This window comes from Chanodichthys erythropterus, chromosome 11, assembly GCF_024489055.1.
Source record: "Chanodichthys erythropterus isolate Z2021 chromosome 11, ASM2448905v1, whole genome shotgun sequence".
Classification (NCBI taxonomy): domain Eukaryota; kingdom Metazoa; phylum Chordata; class Actinopteri; order Cypriniformes; family Xenocyprididae; genus Chanodichthys; species Chanodichthys erythropterus.
In genome coordinates this window covers 21,547,907-21,572,364 of record NC_090231.1, presented here as the reverse complement: position 1 = coordinate 21,572,364, position 24,458 = coordinate 21,547,907, and the positions used below count along the sequence as shown (strand labels likewise).

Below are 24,458 nucleotides of genomic sequence, written 5' to 3'. Positions count from 1 at the left end.
CCTCTTGTAATCCTACTTTCACTCAGGCTGCCGCTAATAAATATAAATGTTTGTGATTAGCATCACGGCGGCACAGGTGCATGTTTGTTGCGAGGAGAGGCATGTTCATTAATTTTCAGCGATGAAAAGTGCACTGCGCCATAAACACAGAGTCCAAAAACGCATGGGCTGATAAATGAACGCACAGATTGTTAATGTACCATTGTATGGCTGAGCCTCCACAAGCTTAAAAAAAAAAAAAAAACACAGGGCCCTCTTGCCAAATCAGTGCTAGCTGGAGGTAATGTGCTAGCGGCCCCCTTTTTCATGGTCCAGATTACAGAGAATGGAGCTTTAAAACTGTGCTTTGTGTGTCTGAGTGTGTGTGATTATACTTACACATAGGATATAAGGATTATATAGACAACATAGCCTTCCCCCACACTCGCCTTCCCATCTGATCTTTTGCCGCCATGTGGGCAGTAATTAGTTTTGTTTTTGACTGAAATTTACTGTGCAGTTTGGCTCTTGACTGTGTGGATGGATGATTAGATGGATAACCTGTTTCCTGGTTTGGCATTTCTTAAACAAGCACACCTAAATGTAATGTTAAAAAATGCTAGTTTGTACATTTTATATGAATATGAATTATGTTTTCAAGAAGTTTAACATCATTTATGGGGTACACGAAAACCTTTCCAGAGCAAGGCTGTTCACGTTTAACTACAATTGTTAAAAAAAAACGACAGCGCTCTGAGCGAGAAAATGCTGCTTTCCTACAGACCAAGAAAAAACAGAATCTGTTGAAAATGGGTTGTTTTTCAGTCACAGCAAAAATGTTTTATTAGGGGACCGCCGAACACCTGCCTTAAAATGTCGTTTCAACATCTCCCGAATGCCATTTTGCTTAATTGACTTGGAAATGGCCCAAATGTATTGCTGAATGCAGTCTAATTAATATTAATAATAAATGCCATTATTAACATCAAAGAACATCTGGTGCCCCTGTTTACCCACATGCCTTATATGTAGCACATTTTGCGGCTGTTTCATCTCACAAACAGAAAGGGGGTAAACACTTTTTGAATTTAGTGTTTATTTATTTATTTATTTAAATTCTAGTTTGCCTCCATGAATTTATTACCTCATTGACACGCAGGTCAGCGCGTACCGCCTGCAAGCGGGAGAGCTTGCTCTCATATCCAGAGAATCTTACAAACGTTTGGACAGTTTTTTTTTTGTTTTTTTTTTTCCTCTCCCATGGGCAGGACTTGGTTGCGTTGGTACCATGGAGGGTTCGGGGTCCCTGGTGTACTCCTTAAAATATATAAATAAATAAATAACTGCTTGTGCGAGCATCTGTGCCAAGGGGCTGCATTAGGAGTTTTAGCCACCATAAATCAGCAGGCTAAATAACTTTAATCTAAAATTTCATTAAGTAGTCCTTGTCAGGTAGTAAAAGGAGGGGATAATGCAGTGGTGTTTAATGATAATTGGTGTTTGGTTAATAAATTCTGCGAGTTCCGATTACTTTCTAGCAGTCGGCGGAATGCTAGCCTCAGCAGTGTAACTAAACCTCAAATTGATTAACTCGCCTGAACCAGACTGTTCACAAAGATGGCACCGGTCCAAATCAAAAAAGAGAGAGTGCAGCGTGCGCATCAGCCGGATGGTGTTGTGTTGCTCCAGCGTAAGGAAATCAGCTCCCCCCGGGCGCATTTTTAAAAGCCTAATGCCTTTCAAATGATGTCATCACATTTTACCTTCTCTCTCTCTCTCTCTCTCTTGCTGCTTTTTACTATCTAAATCCAAATGTTTCTCTCACATTTTCCTCGGGTGCTACAGAGGAAGGAAGGTCAATGACTGACTGTGGCACGTGACACATTATTCTAATGGATAGGGGAGACATCTTGTGTTTTTATGATTGTTTCTTTTCTTTTTTTTCCCTCTGAAAGTGATATGCAAGTAATCAGAACCACAGACTGATTTAGAGTGGAAGTGTGATTGTGAGAGATCCATTAAAGGTGTGTGGGGGAGGGGTGGGGGTTGTCATAGTGGGCCTTTGTTGTTGTTTGTTTTTTATTAGTAGGATCAGGGTGTGGTCCATCTGGAGAGATTTGAGATGTTGTACCCACACACACACACATGAATACATGTCACTGAGACAAACATATTTTCCTTTACCTTCCTTTTATAGACACACACGCACACAACAACTTACCAGCTTCCATAATTGTGTGTGTATGTCAAAGAGACAGCAGACAGCAGGGTGAGCGACACACCTCTTCCCAGATGGCTTTTCCCAGTGGCCTCCTGTCCGCTTCCAGTCTATTGTTCTGGCATGTTCCAGAACGCTGGTCCGGTAAAGCCCCCCGAACATCTCGCTTTACATGTTTGTACCATTAACCGCCTCGTTTTGGTGCAACAAACTCAATGGACAATGGATATTGATATGTTGTGTCAAGTGCTTGGAGATGCTTTTTATTATTGGTTACGGCAGCAAAAAGCTCATAAGCGAATCCAGTGGTCGATGAAATATTTATGGAGATGGAGATGATTGATACCAGCGTAGTCTCAATAAGCAAGTTAATCATAAATTACAGATGTAACTTCATTATCTCCATGTCTAATTAGTCAGACTGTAAACATCTATAAAGGAATGCTGTAGCATTCCATAATGTTTTGCCTAGGCCTTAGACTAAAGAGTTATTGTTTTCAGGCTTAACTGGATAATATATGAAGGCCGTGGCTCGCTCGTGACAATCGGTTTTAAGCTGTGTCTCTTGCAGATTTTTCTTTTGCATAAAAAGGGCTGAGAAATGGAAAATCAATATGCAGAAAATAGTTATAGGTGGTGGGTTATCGAGAATCTCTCTGTTCCAGACACCCTGGGCCGAGAGATGATGCGTAATATATGGGGTGACCTTCAAATGTCATAAATGTGTTGTGCAATAAACTGTCAATATTTGTGGTTATTTGGTGCAGGATGACTTTTACAGTAATTGGAACAGCCGTATTAAAAGCTGGGGAGCAGTCAGCTGATTAAAGACAGCCCTGCTGGCCTGTGTGTGTGTGTGTGTGTGTGTGTGTGTGTGTGTGTGTGTGTGTGTGTGTGTGTGTGTGTGTGTGTGTGTGTGTGTGTGTGTGTGTGTGTGTTTGTCTAAAGAGAGAGAGAGAGACAGAGATGAAAGAACAAGTCTTTGTATGCTCATCTATCTGTCTGATGTTCCAGTATGTAGGTAAGAATGAGAGCGACATGACTGATGGTTTACGTTAAAATCTGGACCTAAAGGAACATTTAATATTGTGTGAGTAATGATTGGCGCTCAAATGTCACATTTATACTTGCATATATGTGGTGTGTATTTGAGTGTGAGTGTGTGGTTGTGGGACAATAACATCCTAACACTTCACTAAAAGCCTGTAAAATTTGCCAATAGGAGTAATATTTGTAAGTGTCTGGGTACCAGCTAAAGTGGGTCAGAGTCGTTGTTTGCATTTGTTTCGTTGTTGAGTATATGTTTGGGTCAGAAAATGGGGGCACGCATCACAATGTAACACGTGTAGGCAAAACGGAGGCAGCAAATTGAAGGAATGTGATCAGTCACAAGAGAGAAGGAGATGCTGACTTTACTCTTTCTTTTTTAACTTCTCAAATCTCATTTGATTCTTAAAAGAGGGTAGAGAAATGAGGAGGAAAAAAGCGCAGAAAGAAAGAAAGATTACTCGTACAAAAGCTTTTGATTGAGGCAAATGGTTGCTAAAGTGGGTTGCACCATTCAGACGACGTCTCTCCCTACACACACACCATATCATGTGTAAGTGCAGAAATAAGAAAGCATTTACAAACTGTAATTTTTTTACACTGTGGCTGGTCACACGTGCTCAGACCTTCTTGATCTGAAGTTAAGACACAGAACCAAATGCCGTTACACAAGGGTAATTGTGTTTTTTAGTTTCAGAATGTGCATTGTGCATATGGAATGTTTTTGTTATTGTTTTTTTTTTTTTTTTTTTAACAGAAACAGAATTTTTTTTTTAAACAGGAAATTGTGAAGAGTTAGATTGCCCAAATGAGTGCCACAGCTCACAATATTTTAAAGCATGTACAATGATTTTAAGGAAAATCTTCTTTTAAGCTTCTTTTAATTTCAATTTGTTGAGTTGTATGTATGTTGTTTTATTTTTTATAAAATCAAATCAAATCTGTTTGAACTGTAACTTTTCAAAGGACCTGATCTGAATCGGTTTTAACAGAAACACTATTTTAAATTATTATTATTATTTTTTTTTTTTCAATATTTCAATATTTGTTTTAAATTACGTTGGGGGTTAACAGAGAAAATAAAATAAATAAAATAAAATAATAAAATAATGCACATGGTTAATGCACATTATAATCTCTAGTAGGTGACTATAACTTCTCAAAGGACCTGACCTGGTTCAAGGTTTTAACAGAGGTTTTAACAAAGCTTTGTTTTTAAAAAAAACATTATTATTATTATTATTATTATTATTATTATGATTATTATTATTATTTTGAGTTACATTTTTTTATTCTTTTTTTCTGTTTTATACTTTCAGAAATATATTTATTTGTATACATAGTGAATAAAATAAAATAAAGTTTGAAGTAAAATAAAAAATAATAAATAAAATAACAAAAAAATAAAATAATAATAAAAATAATAATAAAAAATAAATAAAATAAAATAAATAAAATAAAATAAAATAAAATAAATACAATAAAATAAAATAAATGGTGGGAAAATCTCTAGTAGGCAACTGTAACATCTCAAAGGATCTGACCTGGTCTTGTATCACATTAACTTTACTGGAGTGTCAGATGCTTCACACAATATGAGATCCCCCTGTAACTCACCATGTTGTAACACTGCTGACATCTCACATATAAGCATAGTGACTAATTATCTCCAAGTGTGGACTTGTTGACACTCTTAGACGTTATTGGTGTGACAATTGCTCAATCAGAGCGGCCCTTCGTTATCACCGTTTCCCATCAAGCTCCCTGCCGACGTCACCTGTCAAAACCAGGGCGCCACGGTGAAACGAAGACCCTGTTGCTGACATGGCTGTTTTCTCTTTTTTTCCCCCTTTGTATTGTTCATTTCAACACAATCTGCCATATGCTTCCCACTACAGATGATGAGAGGCTGGATAAAATGTTGGGATGTGAATGTACTTGGGTGGGGGTCGGGGTGATATCTCTAAAGAAAGCTTCTGAACTGTCAGCGTTCTGTCAGGTTGCGGAGGGTGGGGAGGGGGAAAAATGGTGCACATGAACTCATTGATGTATTTGACTTTGTGTGGCGTTAGCAGATTTGGGTGGCAAAACCTGAAAGGATTGAGAACAACAGAAGAAACAAGATGGGAAAAACCTTTCTGGCATGTTGCTGATTTGAAGTAAAACAGAACAGTCATTGACTTATGTCTTCCTCTGTTTCTCTGTTTCTTAGATGTCGGGGATGAGATGGCAAAACCTGTGAGTGCTGTCCAGCCCCCCACTACCCAGCACCGGGAAAGGAGTGTGGGTTCAAGCATGAAGGACTGCCCCTACTGTGGCAAATCTTTCCGCACCTCCCACCATCTGAAGGTCCACCTAAGAATACACACAGGTGAGCAAGAAGTCAATAAAGCAAATTTACTGCATTTTAGGCTTTTACTTTAAAGGTTTAGCTCACCCAGAAATGAAAATTCTGTCTATTAATTACTCACCCTCATGTCGTTCCATACCCGTAAGAGCTCCGTTCATCTTCGAAACACAAATTAAGATTTTTTTTTTTAATGAAATCCGATGGCTCAGTGAGGTCTCTATTGCCACTGAACCTCTCAAGATCCAGAAAGGTACTAAAGACATATTTAAAACAGTTCATGTGAGTACAGTGGTTCAATATCTAGCGATATTGTGATGGGGTGATATTGTGATATGGGTGATTTCAAACCACTGCTTCGAAGCTTTACGAATCTTTTGTTTCGAATCAGTGTTTCTGAAATCAAGTGACTTTGGCGCTCCGAACCACTGATTTGAAACAAAAGATTCGGAAAGCTTTGTAAAGGTTCAGTGACATTGCTGGCAATAGAGGCTTTCATCAAAAATATCATAATTTGTGTTCAGATGATGAACGAAGGTCTTACAGGTTTAGATTGACATGAGGGTGAGTAATTAATGACATTAATTTTCATTTTTGGGTGAATTAACCCTTTAATTTCATGTGCCTAATCACAGGTTTTTTTCACACACATTTTACACAGCCGAGTTTAGTGGAATTTAAAAACACGGAGTCCATAAATGAACTTCAGGTATGTGAGGGAGGACGCCCCAGCCCAGCAGAGTAATGATGTGAGGAGTGCTGGTCCAGTGGCTGTCAAGAGACCCTGCTGTTCCACCCAAGAGCAAGGCTGAGGCTCACTAGCAGGCACAGCTGGCCTAGTTAACATGCAGGATAACCAGGATAAGCACTCAGAGGTCACCTTAGATTCAGGACACTGCTGTCTCTATTTATGTATACGAGTATGTAAACATTTAACAGACAGCCTTTTAATATGTGAATAATAATAATAATAATAAAAAGAAGAACAGTACATCTCATTTGAGATATAAACTTAAACTTATTGATAAACTTAAACTTTAAAAGGTTTTCACTTAATGCTTCTAAACACACATATATATGCTTCTTTCCATAACTGTAAGCTAACTGAAATCACTCGCAGCTCAGGGAATCGATGGTTATTATTTTTTTTGGTATGCGCATGCAAGGTAGAGCGGAGACCACCCAGATGGTATTTGTCCCACTTAATAAGAAGCACATAGCTTCGCTATTCTGGAGCATTAAGTTTGATTATAAGGCATGCTTAACAATGGAGCTGATGTGTAAGCCTGCAGTATTTTCATCTTCTGTTATAACAGAAGCTCAGGGAATAGTATTAATTTTCAATACAGTACTCATATGAAGTCTGCAGATCGCTCGCTGTCATCTGCATTTGTTATTATCTAATATGGACTGTGAGGCAGTTGGAAAGAGTGATTTTCCTCGAAATGACTCGGAGAAAGAAATCTTTAAACTACTATGTAGCATATGGCTTGATAATGCTGCACATACAAGAGTGTAATACATGCATGTAATGATAGGTAGTCACTGCAAAGTGTTTAAATTTTCTTTAAACAGAGGGGTTAAGGCTTTTAGACAGGCTGGTTATGTCCTCCTTGCAGGAGAGCGGCCGATGGAGTGGGGAAATATGTTTCTAGCTGAGGGAGGTTGAGTTATGCCTGCTCGGAGCAGGGGGTAAGGGTCCCCAGTAGGGCCGTATTTCAGCCGAGAGGAAACAGAGGCCCTCGTCCCAAGCCTCCGTTAACTCACTCACTCACTCCGCTCGCCGGGATGGCCCACGTGTGTGCGGTGTGGCCAGAGCGTGTTTACACACGGACGCTTCACTTTCTGTCGATGCAGCAATTTACACGAGCCTTGATGCACTTGCAAGATGTGTGACTCTTTGCTGATCGGTTATAGGTTTGTCATAAAGATTCCTGGCTGACAGACGTCAGAGATACGGCGCAGGTCTCGGATTGCTCTGCTCGGATAATTTACAGGAACAACAGGCCCTTCCAATCAGGCTGAAACTATGCCATTGACATTAAACAAATATCCTGCCTTGATTTAAAGCAATCAGACATGCGGATGACACAAAGCGGGCCTCAATCCCGATGCCGTTATCCCATCACAATGGCGTTGCTTACTGAGGAGGCCAGGGCATTGTGCGACACAATGTTAGATTAATGACTCTCTAACGTCGGCTTGAAAGGAATGAAGTGAATTTAAATTTCTCCAAAAGTTAAAGAGCTAATGTTACAGTATTAATTTCCTCTCCAACAGTGAGCGGGAAAATATCCATTAGTGAAATTAAGCACAGTTTTCTAGGTAGCTAACATTGTGCAGCGTATAGTGTGGGGCCACAGCTAATGAACACTGCAGTGGGTGATATTTCATTATACAAATTAATGCTCACATTTTAATGGGAAAGTCACATAATGAATCTAGGCTTCAGTGACAGCAATTAGAGACACAGATTGTCCCCTTCTGGACAAGGCAGTATTTAGCAGTAAGCAGCTGTAGATAAAAAATAAAAAGGTCCTTGCTCCTGACAATGGCTACGCATAACTTGAGGCTATAGGGGAACCAACATGCCAAACGAATCACCTTTGTTTGAAGAGAGACAGAACAGACAGGCATCGGCCGTGTGAGTTCACCTTGGTGATTGGGAGCCATTATGCATCTTGAGCAAGACTTGGACAGAACCGAGGAGAGTTGGCTTACACGGCTGGATGGTGGTTTATGGTTGTATCGAACAACAATTTGAAAGTTTACTTTGAAGATGGAGAGAGAGCGATTAAACTCAGGTCTGTGGTCAGTTGCTACTGTTCCAAACCATAAGCGCTGTAAATTACAAAGGTCACTCATCAGACTCCCTGTAGGAAATCTGATGGTTTCACTAGTGAGTTTTTGCCTGGTGCATGGTTTTGCGCAAGTTTTGTTTTTGTGCTCTCTGGTAATGCTTATTTGCTTACTACATGGTGAGTTACTTCTCTAAAAGTCTTTAAGATTAATGGAAGGATTGAAGTAATGGGCCATACCGTAAGGGGTAATTTAAAATGTAAATAGAAGTTGTGGGTACTACGTGGAGGGCTTGAGAGCTCAAACACCTTGACATTCTTGTTTCTACATTTGGCATAGATAAAGCATAGCTTAAGGAAGAAAAAAAACACATCTATTTTTCCAGTGCAGTCAATCTCTCTCTCTCTCTTTCTATCCCCCTGTGGAATGCAGGCTGTCTTTTTACCATTCTGTAAAGCCATATGGAAATTCATCTTAAAGTATGTCATATCTATTAACTATTTTAATTGCCCTTCTGTAAAGGCTGTGGGTGTTTATTCTGAACTGTTACTATGGAGTCATGACAAATCACACAAATCCATATGAAATCAGTTTGCGCTGGACTTCAAGTGTTGAGACTGAACACTCTCTGTTAGAAGTGAACTTGAGAAATGATAATGGATATGTACAACTCACAGTGAGAGGTCTCTGTAATTTATATAAAGCCTGTCACACTATACCAGATGGCAATTTGATATGGTAGTGGTATTTTTTCCTCCCTATTTTTATTAACACAGTCCATCAGCCATAAGAGTGAGCTTTGGAAACTTTTTGAGTGAGTTTTGCACTCTCTCATTTCAAAAGATGAAAAATAAAAATCTCTTTACCTCTCTGCCTTGGTGATCCATTTTGTTTCCCTGAGGTTGTGTTGTTTGTGTGGATATCAATTAAAAGTGGATTAACGGGTACATAATGACCTTTAGCAGTAAATTGTGTGTAATGTTGCAAGGCAGGATACAGTATATTCCCCAGATGTCACACGTGCCCCTGACGTATGATGGAGCAGATGTCTTACTGAGCCCAAATGGTGCACAAAGAACATGCCACACGCACAGAGACTTACACAAGCACTTGAACACACACTCACATAAACATACAACCAGCGATAGTGTTCACATTTTAAAAAAATGTATATGCGTAATAGACCTGTATAAATTGATCTGAATTATAGATTTAGCATTGCATAATTTATTAGCATAATATTTGTCCTAATATGTTTTTTTTTTGTTTTTTTAAGTAAAAATAAATTAAGATTTTATCAGAATTTTTATAAGCAGGCGCCCAAGATAGGGTGGAGAAAAGCAGATCACTCTAATTGTACTCTAATTTTGGGTACAGAGTATCATTCCTTCCAGTTAAAGGAACTGAAAATGATCATTTGCATCAAGGACGTTTCCTTATTGAATCACATCAAGCCTCTGTTATCCTGCTCAGAGAATAAGCACTTATTGGGTTAAAAGCTCATCTTGTATGATGCCTTTTGAATATGCGCTTCAAACACTCTTGTGTAAAAGAACAAAAGATGGCCCTCTTCCCCTTTCTTTTTTTTCTCACTCTCTCCCCTGCCCTTCACTATATGTCCCTTTGTATATTTGTTCCTTATCAATATAGTATTGAGTTTATGTTTGCAATCCTTTATTTAGGAAGCTGTGCAGTGGGTCTGCAGATCTTCCATTCTTTTTCTGGAATGGCGCCCTCCAAATAATGATAAATTACTTGAGCACTATGCCATTTGCTAATTATATCCATGATTTACTACAGAGCCAGACTTAAATCATTCAATTCAGTCTTGCGTAACAATGCAACATTTTTTCTGGGTTAAAAAATGTTTTCCATGTGTATAATCTAAGCGTTTATAGCCGCACACACACACACACACACACACATTGACAAACATGCTTTTATTTTCATTTTCCCATATCTCTCGAAACTCCCTCCCTCACTGTCTTTTTTCCACCTCGCACAACATCATTTCATTCCTGAAACATTACAGGGTCTCAAAAATCAAGCCTTGCATTTAGTTTATTGCTTATTGATCTTATAAATCTAGCTTTCATTCCAAGCCTATTCTAATTGTTGTCAGAAAGTATTTTATATCGATATTGATTGGATCATGCAAATGCAATTTAGGCTCTTTCTCTTGTTAAATGCTGCTCTCTTTTTGCTTTTAACAAGAATTCTTGTACATTTGCATGTGTTTCCTAACTGCCTGCATGCCTTCTTTTACAGTACATTTCATGCTGGTTAGTATTTTGTAATCCACAGTGTGAGGCTGCCTTATGAGGAATGTTCATGTGCACCACATATGGTGTGTTTATATCATTTAGACTATCTTCACTCTCAAATGAGGGCCTTTTATTAGGTGCATTTTGGACTGAGGGGTCACACTTGTCCTCCGAGGGGAATGAAGAGCTTGTGTGAGGCTTGATTTATCCTTACGGTGATAAACTGCAAATAGAGAATGTCCACAGAAAAGCTCAACCACCAAGGTAGAGACTTGACAGCAGACAAGGCCAGAAGAGAGACAGAAAGTGAGAGAGCGAGAAAGAAAGACAGCAGCAACCAGCAGCACCACAAGCCTGCAGTTCCCCATGTGAACAGAGATAACATCCAGACAGTTTTGTTGTCAGTTGAAAATATGATCTCTGTAGTGGACTGAAGGCACCATATGGTGATATGTTTTTTATGGCGCTGACGTGAGTGATGGCTCACTCCTAGGAGCTGGATTGAGCTGGATCGACCCGTATTGAAACTCCTCCCTCCTCTCAAAAAGGCTGATGGACTGTTTACTAAGTGATAAATGTGGTCGAACGCTGCAGAATGTGAGATTTAGAGAGGCTTGATGTAATCCCTGACATGATTCCTGTCAAATATTTACATGTTGTTTTTCATTTTGCTCTTCTTCTGACAGGTGGAACAAGCCCAGAGTTCCTGCTGAGCTTGTTGGCACCTATATTATTGTTGCTGTACTGACATCAGCTCCTGTCTGTCTTTGTTTCTTTCTATCACTCTCACTGTAGGTGAAAAGCCCTACAGGTGCCCTCATTGTGACTATGCAGGCACTCAGTCAGCTTCTCTGAAGTACCACCTAGAGCGCCATCACCGTGAGCGACAGAATGGAAGCGGTCCCTCAGCCAACCACCCTCCATCTTCTGAACACAAAGATGACCACAGCAAGAACAGCAGCGGCAGTGGGGTCTTCGCTCGTCCCGATGTCCTCCGTGGGGTGTTCAAAGGCATGATGCCCTCTGGTCTTGACTTCAGAGGGGGTCAAATGCTCCCACATCAGTGGGCTCCACCAGGAATGCTCTCACCCAGAGACAGAGACCGTGAAAGGGAACGTGATCGCCATGGACCAGGGCCAGAGCCCACCACAGAGAACATAAAGAGTCCTGAGGGACCAGCCTCTGCAGGGGACAGTCCTGCTAGCTTCTCTGACCTGGGCCGGGCCTACCAGAGTATGGTGGGAAATGGAGTCAACTTCCAGGGCTCCCTGCAGGCTTTCATGGACAGCTTTGTCCTCAACTCCATGAAGAAAGAGAAAGAGATCAGAGAAAGTCAGCTGCATGGCCAGCACTTTAGCCAGGAGAGTGCTGAGGTCAAGAACAAAAGAGCCAGTGATGCCAACCAGGAAGAGAATCCCACCAATGATGTCAAGCCAGCTGAGAGAGGACGCTCACAGTATGAGCCTCTGGATTTGTCCGTTAGACCTGAAGCAGGGTCCCTCCCTGGAGCCTCTATCACCATACAGGACAATGTCGCCTGGCATGGCTGCCTCTTCTGCTCTTTCACAACTGCCTCTGTGGAGCTGATGGCCCTCCATCTCCAAGCCAACCACCTTGGTAAAGGCAAGTGTGGCCCAGGCAAAGATACTAAGGAGCACCTCCTGGGAGAGCCTTCCCATGCTGGCAAATCTACTGGCTTGGCTCCTCCACCACCAGGCCTTCTTCATCACCATGAGGGAGCCCCATCCAGGGACAGAGAAAATGAGTCTGGGGATCTGAAGGGACAAGCAGGCTGGTCCAACCATCTGGAGCAGCCCCCGCATGGAGCCTCCATTGGAGCATTCTCCAGTGACTTCTACAAGCCCTTTGGTCCTGTGTATGATGGATCTGCTAGAGGGCCTGTTGGATTCCTGGACCAGCAGCAAATTCAGCCCAATGATATGGGTGGTCAGGGCCCTCTGGACGACCTATCCGACAAGGCATCTTGCAGTGAGATAGAGGCATCTGAGGAACATGGTGGCCAGTCTGAGGAAGATGAAGTGAGTCGTGACAAATCGTTACCCAACCCCACTGCTACAGAGAGGCATATGCATTCAGATAATGAAGAGGAGCCCGGAGAAGAAGAGGAGATGGAGATGGGTGATGCTGAGGAGGAGGATCGTGGATCCATGCAAATGCTTCCTGAATCTCCATTGTCAGCGAAGGACATCCAAAGGTGCAAGCTAACAATGGGCCCCCAAAGCTCTGGGCTTTCTCCTCCTCATCCTTCCACACCTGAGAAGCAGTGGCAGCAGACAGGCCTTGGTCTTCTGTCCTCAAGCGGTGGTCCTCCTGGCCTGATAAAGCCTGATCAGGCCCACCTGGAGCACCAGATGAACATGCTATCTGTCCTGCGGGCCTACAGTTCAGAGAACCTCGCAGCCTTCAACGGAGGCCTTGGCGGCGGCTCCAATGGAACAGGCAGTGGCACCAGCAGCATGAAAAGAAACGACCCCTCTGGTGAGTATGACAACAAAAAACTTCTTTTTTAGTGTCATAAATCAATGAACAATGACTTTCAAAATGACTCACTGTTATACATACACACTCTCTGGCAAGTAAACACATGATATACGCTACATTATGAGCAGCACATCACAACAGAATCTACTATTTCTTATTTGTGAACCAATTACACATTTGTTCAATGTCTCCCTCATTGGTCAGAAACACACCAATACAGAAACTCTCCAAAGGAGTAAGATTTGCTTTTGAGTGATTTCAACCTTATTTCGGGCAAGTTTAGAGACCATCAGGATGACAAAGTAAGATATTAATCTTTATTATATTGTCATTTTACAAGAGCTCCAGTACCACCCTCTCTCCTTCCCTCCTCTTTCTGGGAATAAGGGTTTCTGCTTTGAAGCAGACCAGGAGCTGATGGTCCCTGTGTCATCTCTAGCACACAGAACTTAACTATCTTAGCTTTCATAAAGGCCTCTCCCAAAAGCCCATTACTTTATAAGAGCCCGAGATCTATGGCCTTGTGAAAAATGATCTGCCAGCTTTCATGATTCTGCTAAGGTTACTGGTGCTCCTTGAGACTACTGTGGTTCACACTGCCCTTTCTGTAAATTTGGTGATAAAAAGAAAAAGAAAGTAACCGTGAATGAAAAAAGAGAGTAAATCTCCAAGAATTAAATTCGTAGTTTGGTTTGGGCAGCTGTAGTAGAAAGTAAATGTGTGCCACAGCCTTTAGTCGTCTTTTTAAAGGGTATTTCTTGCAGTTGAAAGATTACTTTTGCTGAAGTAAAACAGTCAGGTAATAAAACGTATGTGTCCTCCATTTTTCTTTTGCTTTTAATATATTATTCATTAAGCAGATGCTAATTTTCAGTTGAGATAGACATTTTTAGTTTGGTGCTTTACATTGGTGTTATTACTTGTACTCTGCAAACACAGAGGAGAGCAAGGCAGACTTTTATTTTTTTGTGCTCCCAGTACAACAATCTTACTGCAAATAGGTGTAGGATTACAAAGGGTGGTTTAAACTAGTACTGCAAGTATTTTAAACAGACATGTTTTATTAAGCTGCTTCATTCTCACAAATCTTAATACCTATTGTTCCTTTAATTTTGGAACGATCTAGCTGTTCATTTAAGAGAATTAATTTGTGTTGTGCTTGATAAGTAACCACAAATTTATCAACACTGATTTTGACACTGACACAAAATCAGTATAGGTTTTTTAGTAGTAATTTTATATGGTTATTTTTTCTTTATACATATATAAATATATGCTCCCTATATATTACTTTTTTTGTGACATTTGGATCTCTGTTGCACTATAATATTGACCACAAGTGAGTCAACCACTAACACTCACGTCAGCTGATAATGTGAGTCAGTTATGTGGAGAGAAAAAGGAAAAGAAAAACAGGCTAAATGTCTAGTCAAAGAGATGAACAAATGTTTGAGCAGCTGTTAAAGAATTAAGCATCTTCCAACCGTGATAGTTTGAAGTAACAAATAAAGGAAGACCATAGTGTTTAGTTTTTAGTTTTTGCAACATCTATCAAATAAGACAATCATACAGTAGAGAGAAAAGTGAAGTCTCAAGACTGGCATGTGTTTCATTTTCCCCCTTCAAAATGGTTTACATTAACAATTAATGATGCTTTTGACCTTTCAATTATGGAAAATATGTCTGTCATGGAGGAACCTGTTGCATTTTTAATATTAGAGGAGGTCATTCACTTGGCTGAAAATGAATGCTATTTTTTGTCATCGCAGTGAATGTATCGTATTGTAATATCCTTCTTTAATCAAAAAAGACATTTGAAAAGTGCCCTTGTGACGTTCCCTTCTACTGCTGCTGTGAAGAGGGACTGACCTTTAGAGATAAGGCTTTGTCTGGAGAACAAAAGTTTTTTGTTTAGCATTTTTAAAGCATGACTCCATCAGTTTGTTGCTGGTGGATGCTGACGGCCAGTCGAGCGCCTCTGTATACGCTGTGACAGTGTGTGGGCATGTTTGAGTAATACATACAGTAAAAGCATTGAATGACCATGAGGAGAACTCAACAGACAGTTTATTCATCCTTTTCTGAAGGGAATGTGTTAGTATTACCACTGAACCTGTTCTACATTTTTTGGTCCCTATGAGGAAAATAAATATAAATCATACTGTACGTAAAAAGGTGGAAAGTTTTCTGTGATCGGCAGGTTTAGGGACAGGGCTAGGGGTAGGGATATAACATACAGTTTGTACAGAATAAATATAATATACCATACAGGTGGAACTATCTGATCTTGGGTCTCTTGTGCTTGCGTCTTTTGTACAAAATTGACTGAAACACATTCTGCATGGTTCCTTGGGGCTGGGCATAGATGAAGCAAAAATCCCTCTGAAAATTTAATTCAGGGCAAAATATGATTATCTGAAATGGCTTGGCATTAGGTTTGTATGCAAATAATGCATAAATCATTAATATTTAGAAATCTCAGCTGAATATGGTATGCCGTGACATCTGGGATGAAACGAGTGAGAGTCATTTTAAAGTGACACCCTCATTATTATACCGCTTTTATAAAAAACACAAACACATTTACTCTCTCTTGCGTGTCAAGTATCTTACATGTAGATTAACCTGTTCCCATATAAACAAACATTTTACTTCAAACACAACAAATACCTGAAAATACAAATTTTTATTTTTATTTATCTATTTTTAAACCTGAAGCCAGGAAGAAATCTCACATTAGTATTCAGAGAGTTCATTTACAGACAATCAAAAAAAAAAAAAAAAAAATGCACATAATAATCATGAAGTATATCTACGATTTAGTGGCGAGGTCTATCAGACACCTCAGACTGTGTGTAGTGTACTGGATTGGCTTTGTATTGTTCACATTGCTTAATGGCCTTGTTCCATTGTGCAAGGCAGCCATTGTGTAAGTGTATCATATAATCAATACTAGGTCTGTTAGTGGCATATCTTCATCTATACATTGCACATGTCTGGAGCATTGTGTTCTTTGTCTGTCTTTCTTTTGCTCCTCTTTGTCTTCCCCTTAATTTAACAACGTATCATCATAAGCTACGCATGTTATAATAACCACACATCAGTCCCGGTTATCTAGAGCACCTGTGCGAATTGTTGTTAAGGCCAGCAGACAGTGAGAACGTAACCTTTAACATTTTTTAAATGTTTGCTGGTGCGCTATAAGAATCTAAACGTGTCACCGGAAAAAGTGCTTTCATTTATTGTGAAGCACCACTTAGAGCAAAGAAAAAGAACAAGAGAACAAGAGAAACGAGATTATTAGTGTCCTTTTCATCTGCCACCATCACTCTCTCCGAGCTCTTCGCACACTCTCTGCCCTCACCCCGTTTTGTTTTTGTTGTTGTTTTCATTGTCGTGGTCGTCGTAGCTTGCAGTGTAAACAGTTATCTTGATTCACCCGCCCTGTCTCCATTAGCCGTCATGAAAAATGGCCACATTTAGATTTCTCACAGGAGCAGTTGTGAGCGCACGCTCGTGGTACGGAGCACAGTTACTCGGCCTGCCCAAAGTGTGTGAGTTTTCATCTCTAACCCTGCTTAATAGTATGAAGTGTGTGTCTGTGTGAGTGAGAGTCTGAGGCCCTAGACACTGCACAGGAGCAGTTTTCAGATGTTTACTGCTAAGAGCTGTCCAGCCACCACCCACAATCCACTTTTGCCACACAGACAAGAAATTCCTCAAGCAACAATTGCGTAGTAGGCAGAGAAAGAGAGATGGACAGGAAAAAAAGGGAAAGAGGATGTACGTATAGAGAGATCAGACTTGAAGGACTGATGAAAGAGGTGGCTGCTCACCCCAACCATCCTAGTTCATAAGGCCATGACACCCCCTGGTGGAAAAGCAGTGAACCCTGTCCCCATTCACTCCAAACCACTCAGTGAGAATGACAGATGATTGGAGATGGAAAAAGATAGAAGGACACAGAGAGAAATAGTGCCTGGGTGTTTAAAGCGAGTGAATAACTCTCTGTAGAAAGACAGAAAAGAGATGTATGCTTAGGAGGATTGGTTTATATCTTTCCTTTTCTTCTTCTTCTATTCAAATCCTTTTGGGTCTATCAATTTACGTGTCCTTCTTTAATATGTAACAGCATACTTACAAACTCTGAACTGAATAAAAAAGGCTTTAGAAACGATGCAGTTAAAGATGTGTCAATGTGGGAATTCCTGGTACTTTTACTTCTTTTCATTTTAGCGCCTGTCTGCTAGCCTGTGTTTGTGTGCGTGTGTGTGTGTGTGTGTGTGTGTTAGCATGTATCTTGACCAGCAGACAGGAGTGGGTAGTTAAATGTAAATGGTGTTTAGTCACCAGTGGCCAATTATTACTGTCAGGAGGGTGTAGGATCAGATTCTCTCTTGGGTGGGTCTTGACCTTAGTCTGGTATGGGTCAGAGAAAGTGCACTACTTCCTGTCTTCCTGTCAGCCTTAAGTTCATCTCCTCCCCTCGCTAACTTCTTCTAACTTTAAATGTCTCTATCTCTCACTCTTTCTCATTTTCATTCCATCTCTCTTCAGTGAGTGTGGTAATAAAGTGCTCATGTGAGTGTGTGTTGTTCTCTTACCAGGTTCTATTATGATAATTAAAAACATATGGTGCCTGCAATGCGCACAGTGAACCCACAGATGTATAGAAACAGACGCGTGACTTGTGACTTTTTCTTCGTATCGAGGAACATGATGACACATCCATGTAAGTAACAATTAGTATGAAAGAGACCTTTCTTGCTCATTGTAACATTTCTTTGCTCTCAATTCCCAGAAGATTTTCCTCACATTATATGTCAGTGTACATCAAATACCATATAGCAGTGGTTGTCAGTGGGTTTTGATTCCGGATTTTCCATTGGACAACAAGTGACAACCAAAAGTGTGTATCTAAAAAGAAACATATGTAATGATATTTTAGATATAATTATACATCTGTTCTAAACATAACAAACAATAAAAATAAATATCAATTGTATAATATACAGTGTGTGTGTATATATATATATATATATATATATATATATATATATATATATATATATATATATATATATATAAATATATATATATAATTTATATATATATATATATATATATATATATATATATGATTATATATATATATATATATGATTTTATAATAAAATCACAAAATTATATATAGATTTATATATATATTACTAAAATACTAAAATATATAAAAAATTTGTACTTGTATGAGTAGTATGACTAGTATGATTTCATTTTATGCATATATATATATATTATACACACACGCAGTCAAACCAAAAATTATTCAGACATTTTTGATATTTTTTATATATTTGTACTAGTGGGTTCAGGACACTAGTTCACTAGTCCATTTATGTAAGTGAGGATAGCAAAATAAAGTGAACTGTGACATATTATACCCAAAAATTGTTTATATAGTGGTCTACCAGTAAAATTGTTTAAAAAAAATTTGGAACCAAAAATTATTCAGACACTGTTATCTGACATAACTAAGATAAATGTTTTCTGACACAGTTTAACTCTGAGATCTTGTCATATTGTATTACCATTTTTTAAACTATAGTGAATAAACTGTATTAATGAATGAAATGTTCAAGGTGTCTGAATAAATTTTGGTTTGAGTGTATACAGTGTATGTATGTGTGTGTATATATATATATATATATATATATATATATATATATATATATATATATATATATACACACACACACACACACACACAATTTAATCCACACACAAATGCACTACTGCATGCCACCTCAATGACATGCTCATTTACCACATAGCAATTACTACTAAGTAATTATTGCGGTCTCCTAATTTACGGACAACTAAAACTATTACAGGCGCCGAGCGAGAACGAGAGAATATAACACAGAACAGACAAAACATCTCTTGATTTCCTTTTTTCGCTCGCTATTTGCTCCGGACTTTCATCTCCTTTTTGGTAAAAAGAGATCTCCACATTCAAAAAGCAGCGCAGGGATGAAACTTGATAATTGCCAGTAATGCTGTCCTCATCAGGTGGCTAATTAACAGTAATATGGCTCGTGTTAGTCTGCTAGCATCCACGCAGACCCTGCATTCGGGCGACCGCGGAGAGGCGGGAGAATGCGTCACACTCTGATGATGCGTACGGCCCGAGGGTCAGCCGGTCCTTGTTTTATGTACGCATAATCCCTCCCCTGGGAACTCAGAGGCCCTCCGTAGTCTTTAGCTCTTTACCGTCAGAACCAGAAAACCTGCGATGAACCAGGATGGTACATTCGACTGATTTGTAAAAGACTCCGAGACGAATCCTTCTTCTCTGACAGATGACGTTTAACCTGTCTCCAGGAGTTTAAATGCTGTCAGCCTCCGAGCGCACTGTTGTGGTACATTTAAGAGCTGTCAAACAGTCTTATTACAGAGTAAAGGTAGACTCTTGACATGACACATCAGACCGTGTCTCTGAGCCTTGTCCCACGCTTCTCCATCTCAGAGCACACTGCCGGAGGGAAGCGCTCTCGCAATGAAAGACTGCTCGCTCTCTTTCGCTCTCTCCTTGGAAGTCTCTGAGGTGACAGACAGTGTTGGTGCTTCTCCACTCTTTCCATTGTGCGGAGTGTGATGAAGGCTCGTCGGGTAAAGGCGAGGTGCTATTTCACATGTTCAATATTACCATTTTAACTTCAACCTAGGTGAATTAGCACCTTGTCACTGAGCAACGCAAATTCTGGTTTCAAAGAGCAATTAATTGTAAAAGCTGTTGTCAAGCCCACTGGATGGTACCTGTTGCTCTCCACCAGCAGCTGTGCAATCTCTAAAAATATTTTTCCCTACGCTAATTTACTCTGATATCAACTTTGGCGGCGCTGAAAGCTTTTGAAAGGCCTAGTAATTTTGCTCTCTTTCACTCCTGTCTCGTACCTTGCTGACGTACAGTACAGTAGACTTCGTCGTTTCCAGCGGAGAGAAAAAGAGCAAGTGGTCGCTGAATAAAGGATCGGGTTCCAGTATGACAACAAAGGCAGAGAAATATTCAATGCTAATGACAGCAAAACAATTATGCTATTCATAATATTAGACTGAAAGAAAGATCTTGTTAGAGGAAACCTTGGGAGAGGAAAATATGAAGTGTTCTCACTGGCGCAGTAATCACGGCTTGCTTCCATTATTTTTATTCCCCCGTAGCCCACTATAGTTTGCATTTAATGACAGAAACCCTTAAGCTAATACTTAATAGATTTGCTCCTAGACCCGATGTTTTTTTTTTCTCCCCCCTTACCTCATATATTTGATCTTATTTCTTTGTTTTTGTTTTGTTTAGTTTCTCAGACTTTGTTCAATTCGAGGTATTCCTCATAGCTGTGCTGCTTGCGTTCCCTAGGTGCCCTTAGATGTGACGATCTGCTCTCAGAGGGATTGTACCGGCAGAACAACACTTCCTGCCTGTGCAGGGGCACACCTCACACACACAGTATAATGATCATGCTTACACACAGCGTATGACATACACTCCAAACATAATGAGAGAATATGCCCCGACTCCAACTGGCAGGCGCAGGAGTTAAAAAAAGCAAAAAAGCACAAGTATGTCAACTTTTATTTGCTCCTTTATTCCACATCAATGGCAAACAACGCGCTAAAGTTAATAAAACAAATACAGAAAACACAGTCTGGCTGAGGCAGAGGCAACAGGGGTGTGTTTTGAGAGGTCGTGTAGCAATTACAGACGAATCTGTCGGAATCCGCGTACTTCCACGTTCAAGTTGCTGCGTGAAAAGAAGAGCCGGTCCAATAAGCCACATTTGATTTAGACTTCAAATAAACAGGGTGGAAGCAAAGTTCCTGCAAATAGAAAGAGTGGAGGAGCGACATAAAAGAAAAGCATTGCATGAGAAATAAGCCCACATTATACCATTAGCTGTTAAAAAATGCACTTAATTCCTCTGTAGAGATGGAAATAAATCGCACGAGCTCGAGCATTGTTCCATGCAAATCCCATCGAATGGATTTAAGATGGCGTATTGTTTATTAGGGAAATATGGGGGGAGGTAGGAGAGCTGCTGTTCTAATTGCAGTAATTTAATCAGGATTAGAAAGGTTACCTGGATGAGGCAGCAGCGCAAGGACACCGCTGCATGTGGAAAGTAAAAATGCATATTTTGCGGCGTTGATGTTGTCTTTTACATTAGCGAATTTACGCTGGAGTTTGCGCTGGCACTCTTCTGTGGATAAATAAACAGAATGTTCTATTGTTTCCCTTCCTCCCCCTTCATCTGTGTGTGTGTGTGTGTGTGTGTGTGTGTGTGTTACTCTCTCTCCCAAGCCTTGCTAAATAGGAAGCAAAGAGAATCCATTTTAATCAGATTAATAACTTGGTTGATCACATATAACCTAATTTTCATTCAGTGCTGCCCTTGTCCGCTGAGTCATATACGGAATGACCTTTGTGTCGCAACGGCGACCATAAAGCACAGTAAGTGCCATTGTGCTATCAAAAAAAAGCTGAAGATGTTTTACATCACCACAAAAATTTCATGTGTCATTTTTTCTACAAATGCGATGCCCCCTCCACAAAAGGCCACCTTCCAATTGAGGGCCATTAGGTCGGGACTCGAGTTTCCTAGGGCCTGGGAGATGGGAACAACTTTCCTCCTGCATTCACAGTAATATGAATCGTCCTTTTAAAACAGATATGGTTACATATTAGTTTTGAAAGGTACAGTAACTGCCTCAGCTTTAGCTGTCTGCAACAGTAGGCCTTTTGTGTCCGCAAGAACTCAATAAGTGGCCTGTGATTCCATTTTAGCTCTCGCTCGCACACTATAACACACTGCCTGCGTGGAGAATATTGCGATTCCAACGTGTTTGAGGCTGAATGATGGCTGATGACAGTTACGTGGCAAAGTCTGAAATCAAGCTCACCTTTTGCCTGCTTCTGTTTGTTCTCGAGTGGTGTTTCTGTTACTTTCAGAAGTTATTTTCTATTCCTTCATCAAGATAAATCTCAGCCTTGATTTACTGGTATGATTAGCAGTTTCAAAGGAAATCTGCTGAGATTTAATTATACAGAGAAAGAAAAAAAAAAAAAATGGGAGAGAGAGAGAGCGAGAAAGTCACGGACACACACACATGCATAGGCTTTCAGTCACACAACTCCACACACACAAACAGGAAATATGAATGAAATATTTATGAAGTGGGCTAACGACTGCATGCACCCATATGTTTCAGCCTAACAGCAGTTTACAGGCAGTTCTAATGTGATGAGTTTCCACTGAAGCAAAGAACACTGATTTACAAATTATATAGAACACAAAGAGGAAAGACAATGATAATAATTATTCATATTAATACATTTTATTAAACATTTTGCTCCAGCAGTTTTGAAAACAATTCTTGCATTTATCCTTGATAACCGCCATTATTCTTTCTTTTGATTAGTGAACGAAATTTCCTGCATTTATGTAACAAGTTCTTTGTTTCTTTGCACTTCCTTTTGAAAAACTTGTTTTGTTGTTTAATTATCAGTTCTGGAGTCGCACACCACTAGAGGATGAATTCTCGGCATGATTCATTGGGCAGCAATTCTTGTAAAATCAGGCCTAGCGTGCCTGTTTCCAGAAAATGTAAGAACTTTATGGGTTATAGGTTTTATGAAAGCCAGCATGCAAAAAAAAGGGAGGGGGGGGCGGGATTAATCTGAGGATTAACACCATACTTTAAGATAAATCTTTTTTAATATGAAACCTCATCCCCACTTATTCCGGCCAATCATTCTTTTTGCATACTTTAGATTACATATTGTGTCTTTCTTCTGCACTGAATTTAAGAACGCAGCTTTTTTTTTTTTTTTTGACAATCTCCGTTCCACAAATGCATTCTTCATGCTGTAAAACTCAGAACAATGGATGAGCACATAGCTGTGCACATTAATGCTTCTGTAAATGAAAAGACAGAGAGAGAGAGAACAGATAAGTGGAGCTTGGCTGCCCCCTCCCATCCATGTCATCCCTCTATCTATGTATCCTTCCCCCATGGAAAAAAATAAGGGATAAAAAAAACAACAAGAATAAAAAGCTAACCAAATCTCTCCTTCTCATCGTTAAATCCTCGCTGATCAGAATGCGCCAGACCCTAACCGACAAACATCATAGTCTGTCTCCAGTCCCTAATTGACTGCACAAGGATTGGTCACACTTTTTAAGTAGCGTTTCGTAATGGATTTCCATGTTGGTTGCGCTTTTAACTGGCACTGCAAATGGAAGGCAAAATGTCTCTTTATTATCAAAAACAACAGTCCTTTCTCTCTCCTCGCTCTCCTTTTTTTTTCGGTTAAGATGATATCAGCCACTTCCCTGTTTGTATTTTTTTTTTTTTTTTTTTTTTTTGCAAGGTCAACCCAGGCTGACAGTTGACAAATGATCTCAAGATGGCCACATCATCTGTCCTGTAATTTTTGGGGGGAGAAAACGATAAGATGAATGCCGTGCATCATGTTTTTTTTTTCCCTTTCTTTCCCTCACTCGATTTTACGCTCAAATCTCTTATCGGCTTACGAAAAGGACTGGTAAGCAGGTGAAACAGCGATTTTGTTCATGCTTGAAAGTTGTCGCGCCTCTCTCGCAGGCCCGAGACCAGTTCAAATCTCTCCGATCTGGACTTATCCTGTTTCTGCATCTTGGCACGGTGCAGGGATTCAGTATTATAGACAAGCTGGTCATCAGATGGGAGTTGGGTTTATTTCTGTGTCTCTTTCCTCTCCCCCCCTCCGTTCCCCCTCCCCTCTCGCTGGCGTCTCATCCAAGTTATGTCTCATTTTTTTATACTGGACAGCTCCGACAGAATGCCCGAGAACTCGATGTCCTTGAGAACAGAACAACTTTTCAGTCTAATACTTTGATTGATTTTTTTTTTTTTTCCCCTGTTGTTGTTGTTCTCTTGCTTTTCTCTGACCGTTTTCTTCATTTTTCTCTTCCCGAGATCATTATTCGTATTTATGCCAAAATCGTTAGGGAGGGGGGGGTGTGAGAGGCTTCAACTTCAACAATGACGGCCACTTTGACAAAACACAGAGTATGTTTTTAATTACCTGGATTTTTTAATGTTGTTGTCATCTCACAGAAAATACTGCTCTTGTTCTGATGTTCCTATTATGTTCTCATTTGAATGCCTGCTCTCTGCAGGAAGTCCAAACCCCCTCCCCACCCCACATCACTTCCAGCAGCCCTCCAGTGTTCACCATTTCTAGTTTTTCATTATGCCTAATTGC

General features: G+C 40.0%; 1 protein-coding gene across 5 annotated transcripts in view; it reads left to right on the top strand.

Annotated features, from left to right (window-relative positions):
* The window catches only part of znf536 (zinc finger protein 536), a 174,957-nt gene that overhangs the window by 122,450 nt on the left and 28,049 nt on the right, over window positions 1-24,458 (top strand). For all 5 annotated transcript variants that reach the window (XM_067400578.1, XM_067400574.1, XM_067400575.1 and 2 more), the window contains 2 exons: window positions 5,457-5,615; window positions 11,450-13,153. In XM_067400578.1, coding sequence (XP_067256679.1) covers window positions 5,457-5,615; window positions 11,450-13,153 — 1,863 coding nt within the window. The remainder of the gene's footprint in view (window positions 1-5,456; window positions 5,616-11,449; window positions 13,154-24,458) is intronic.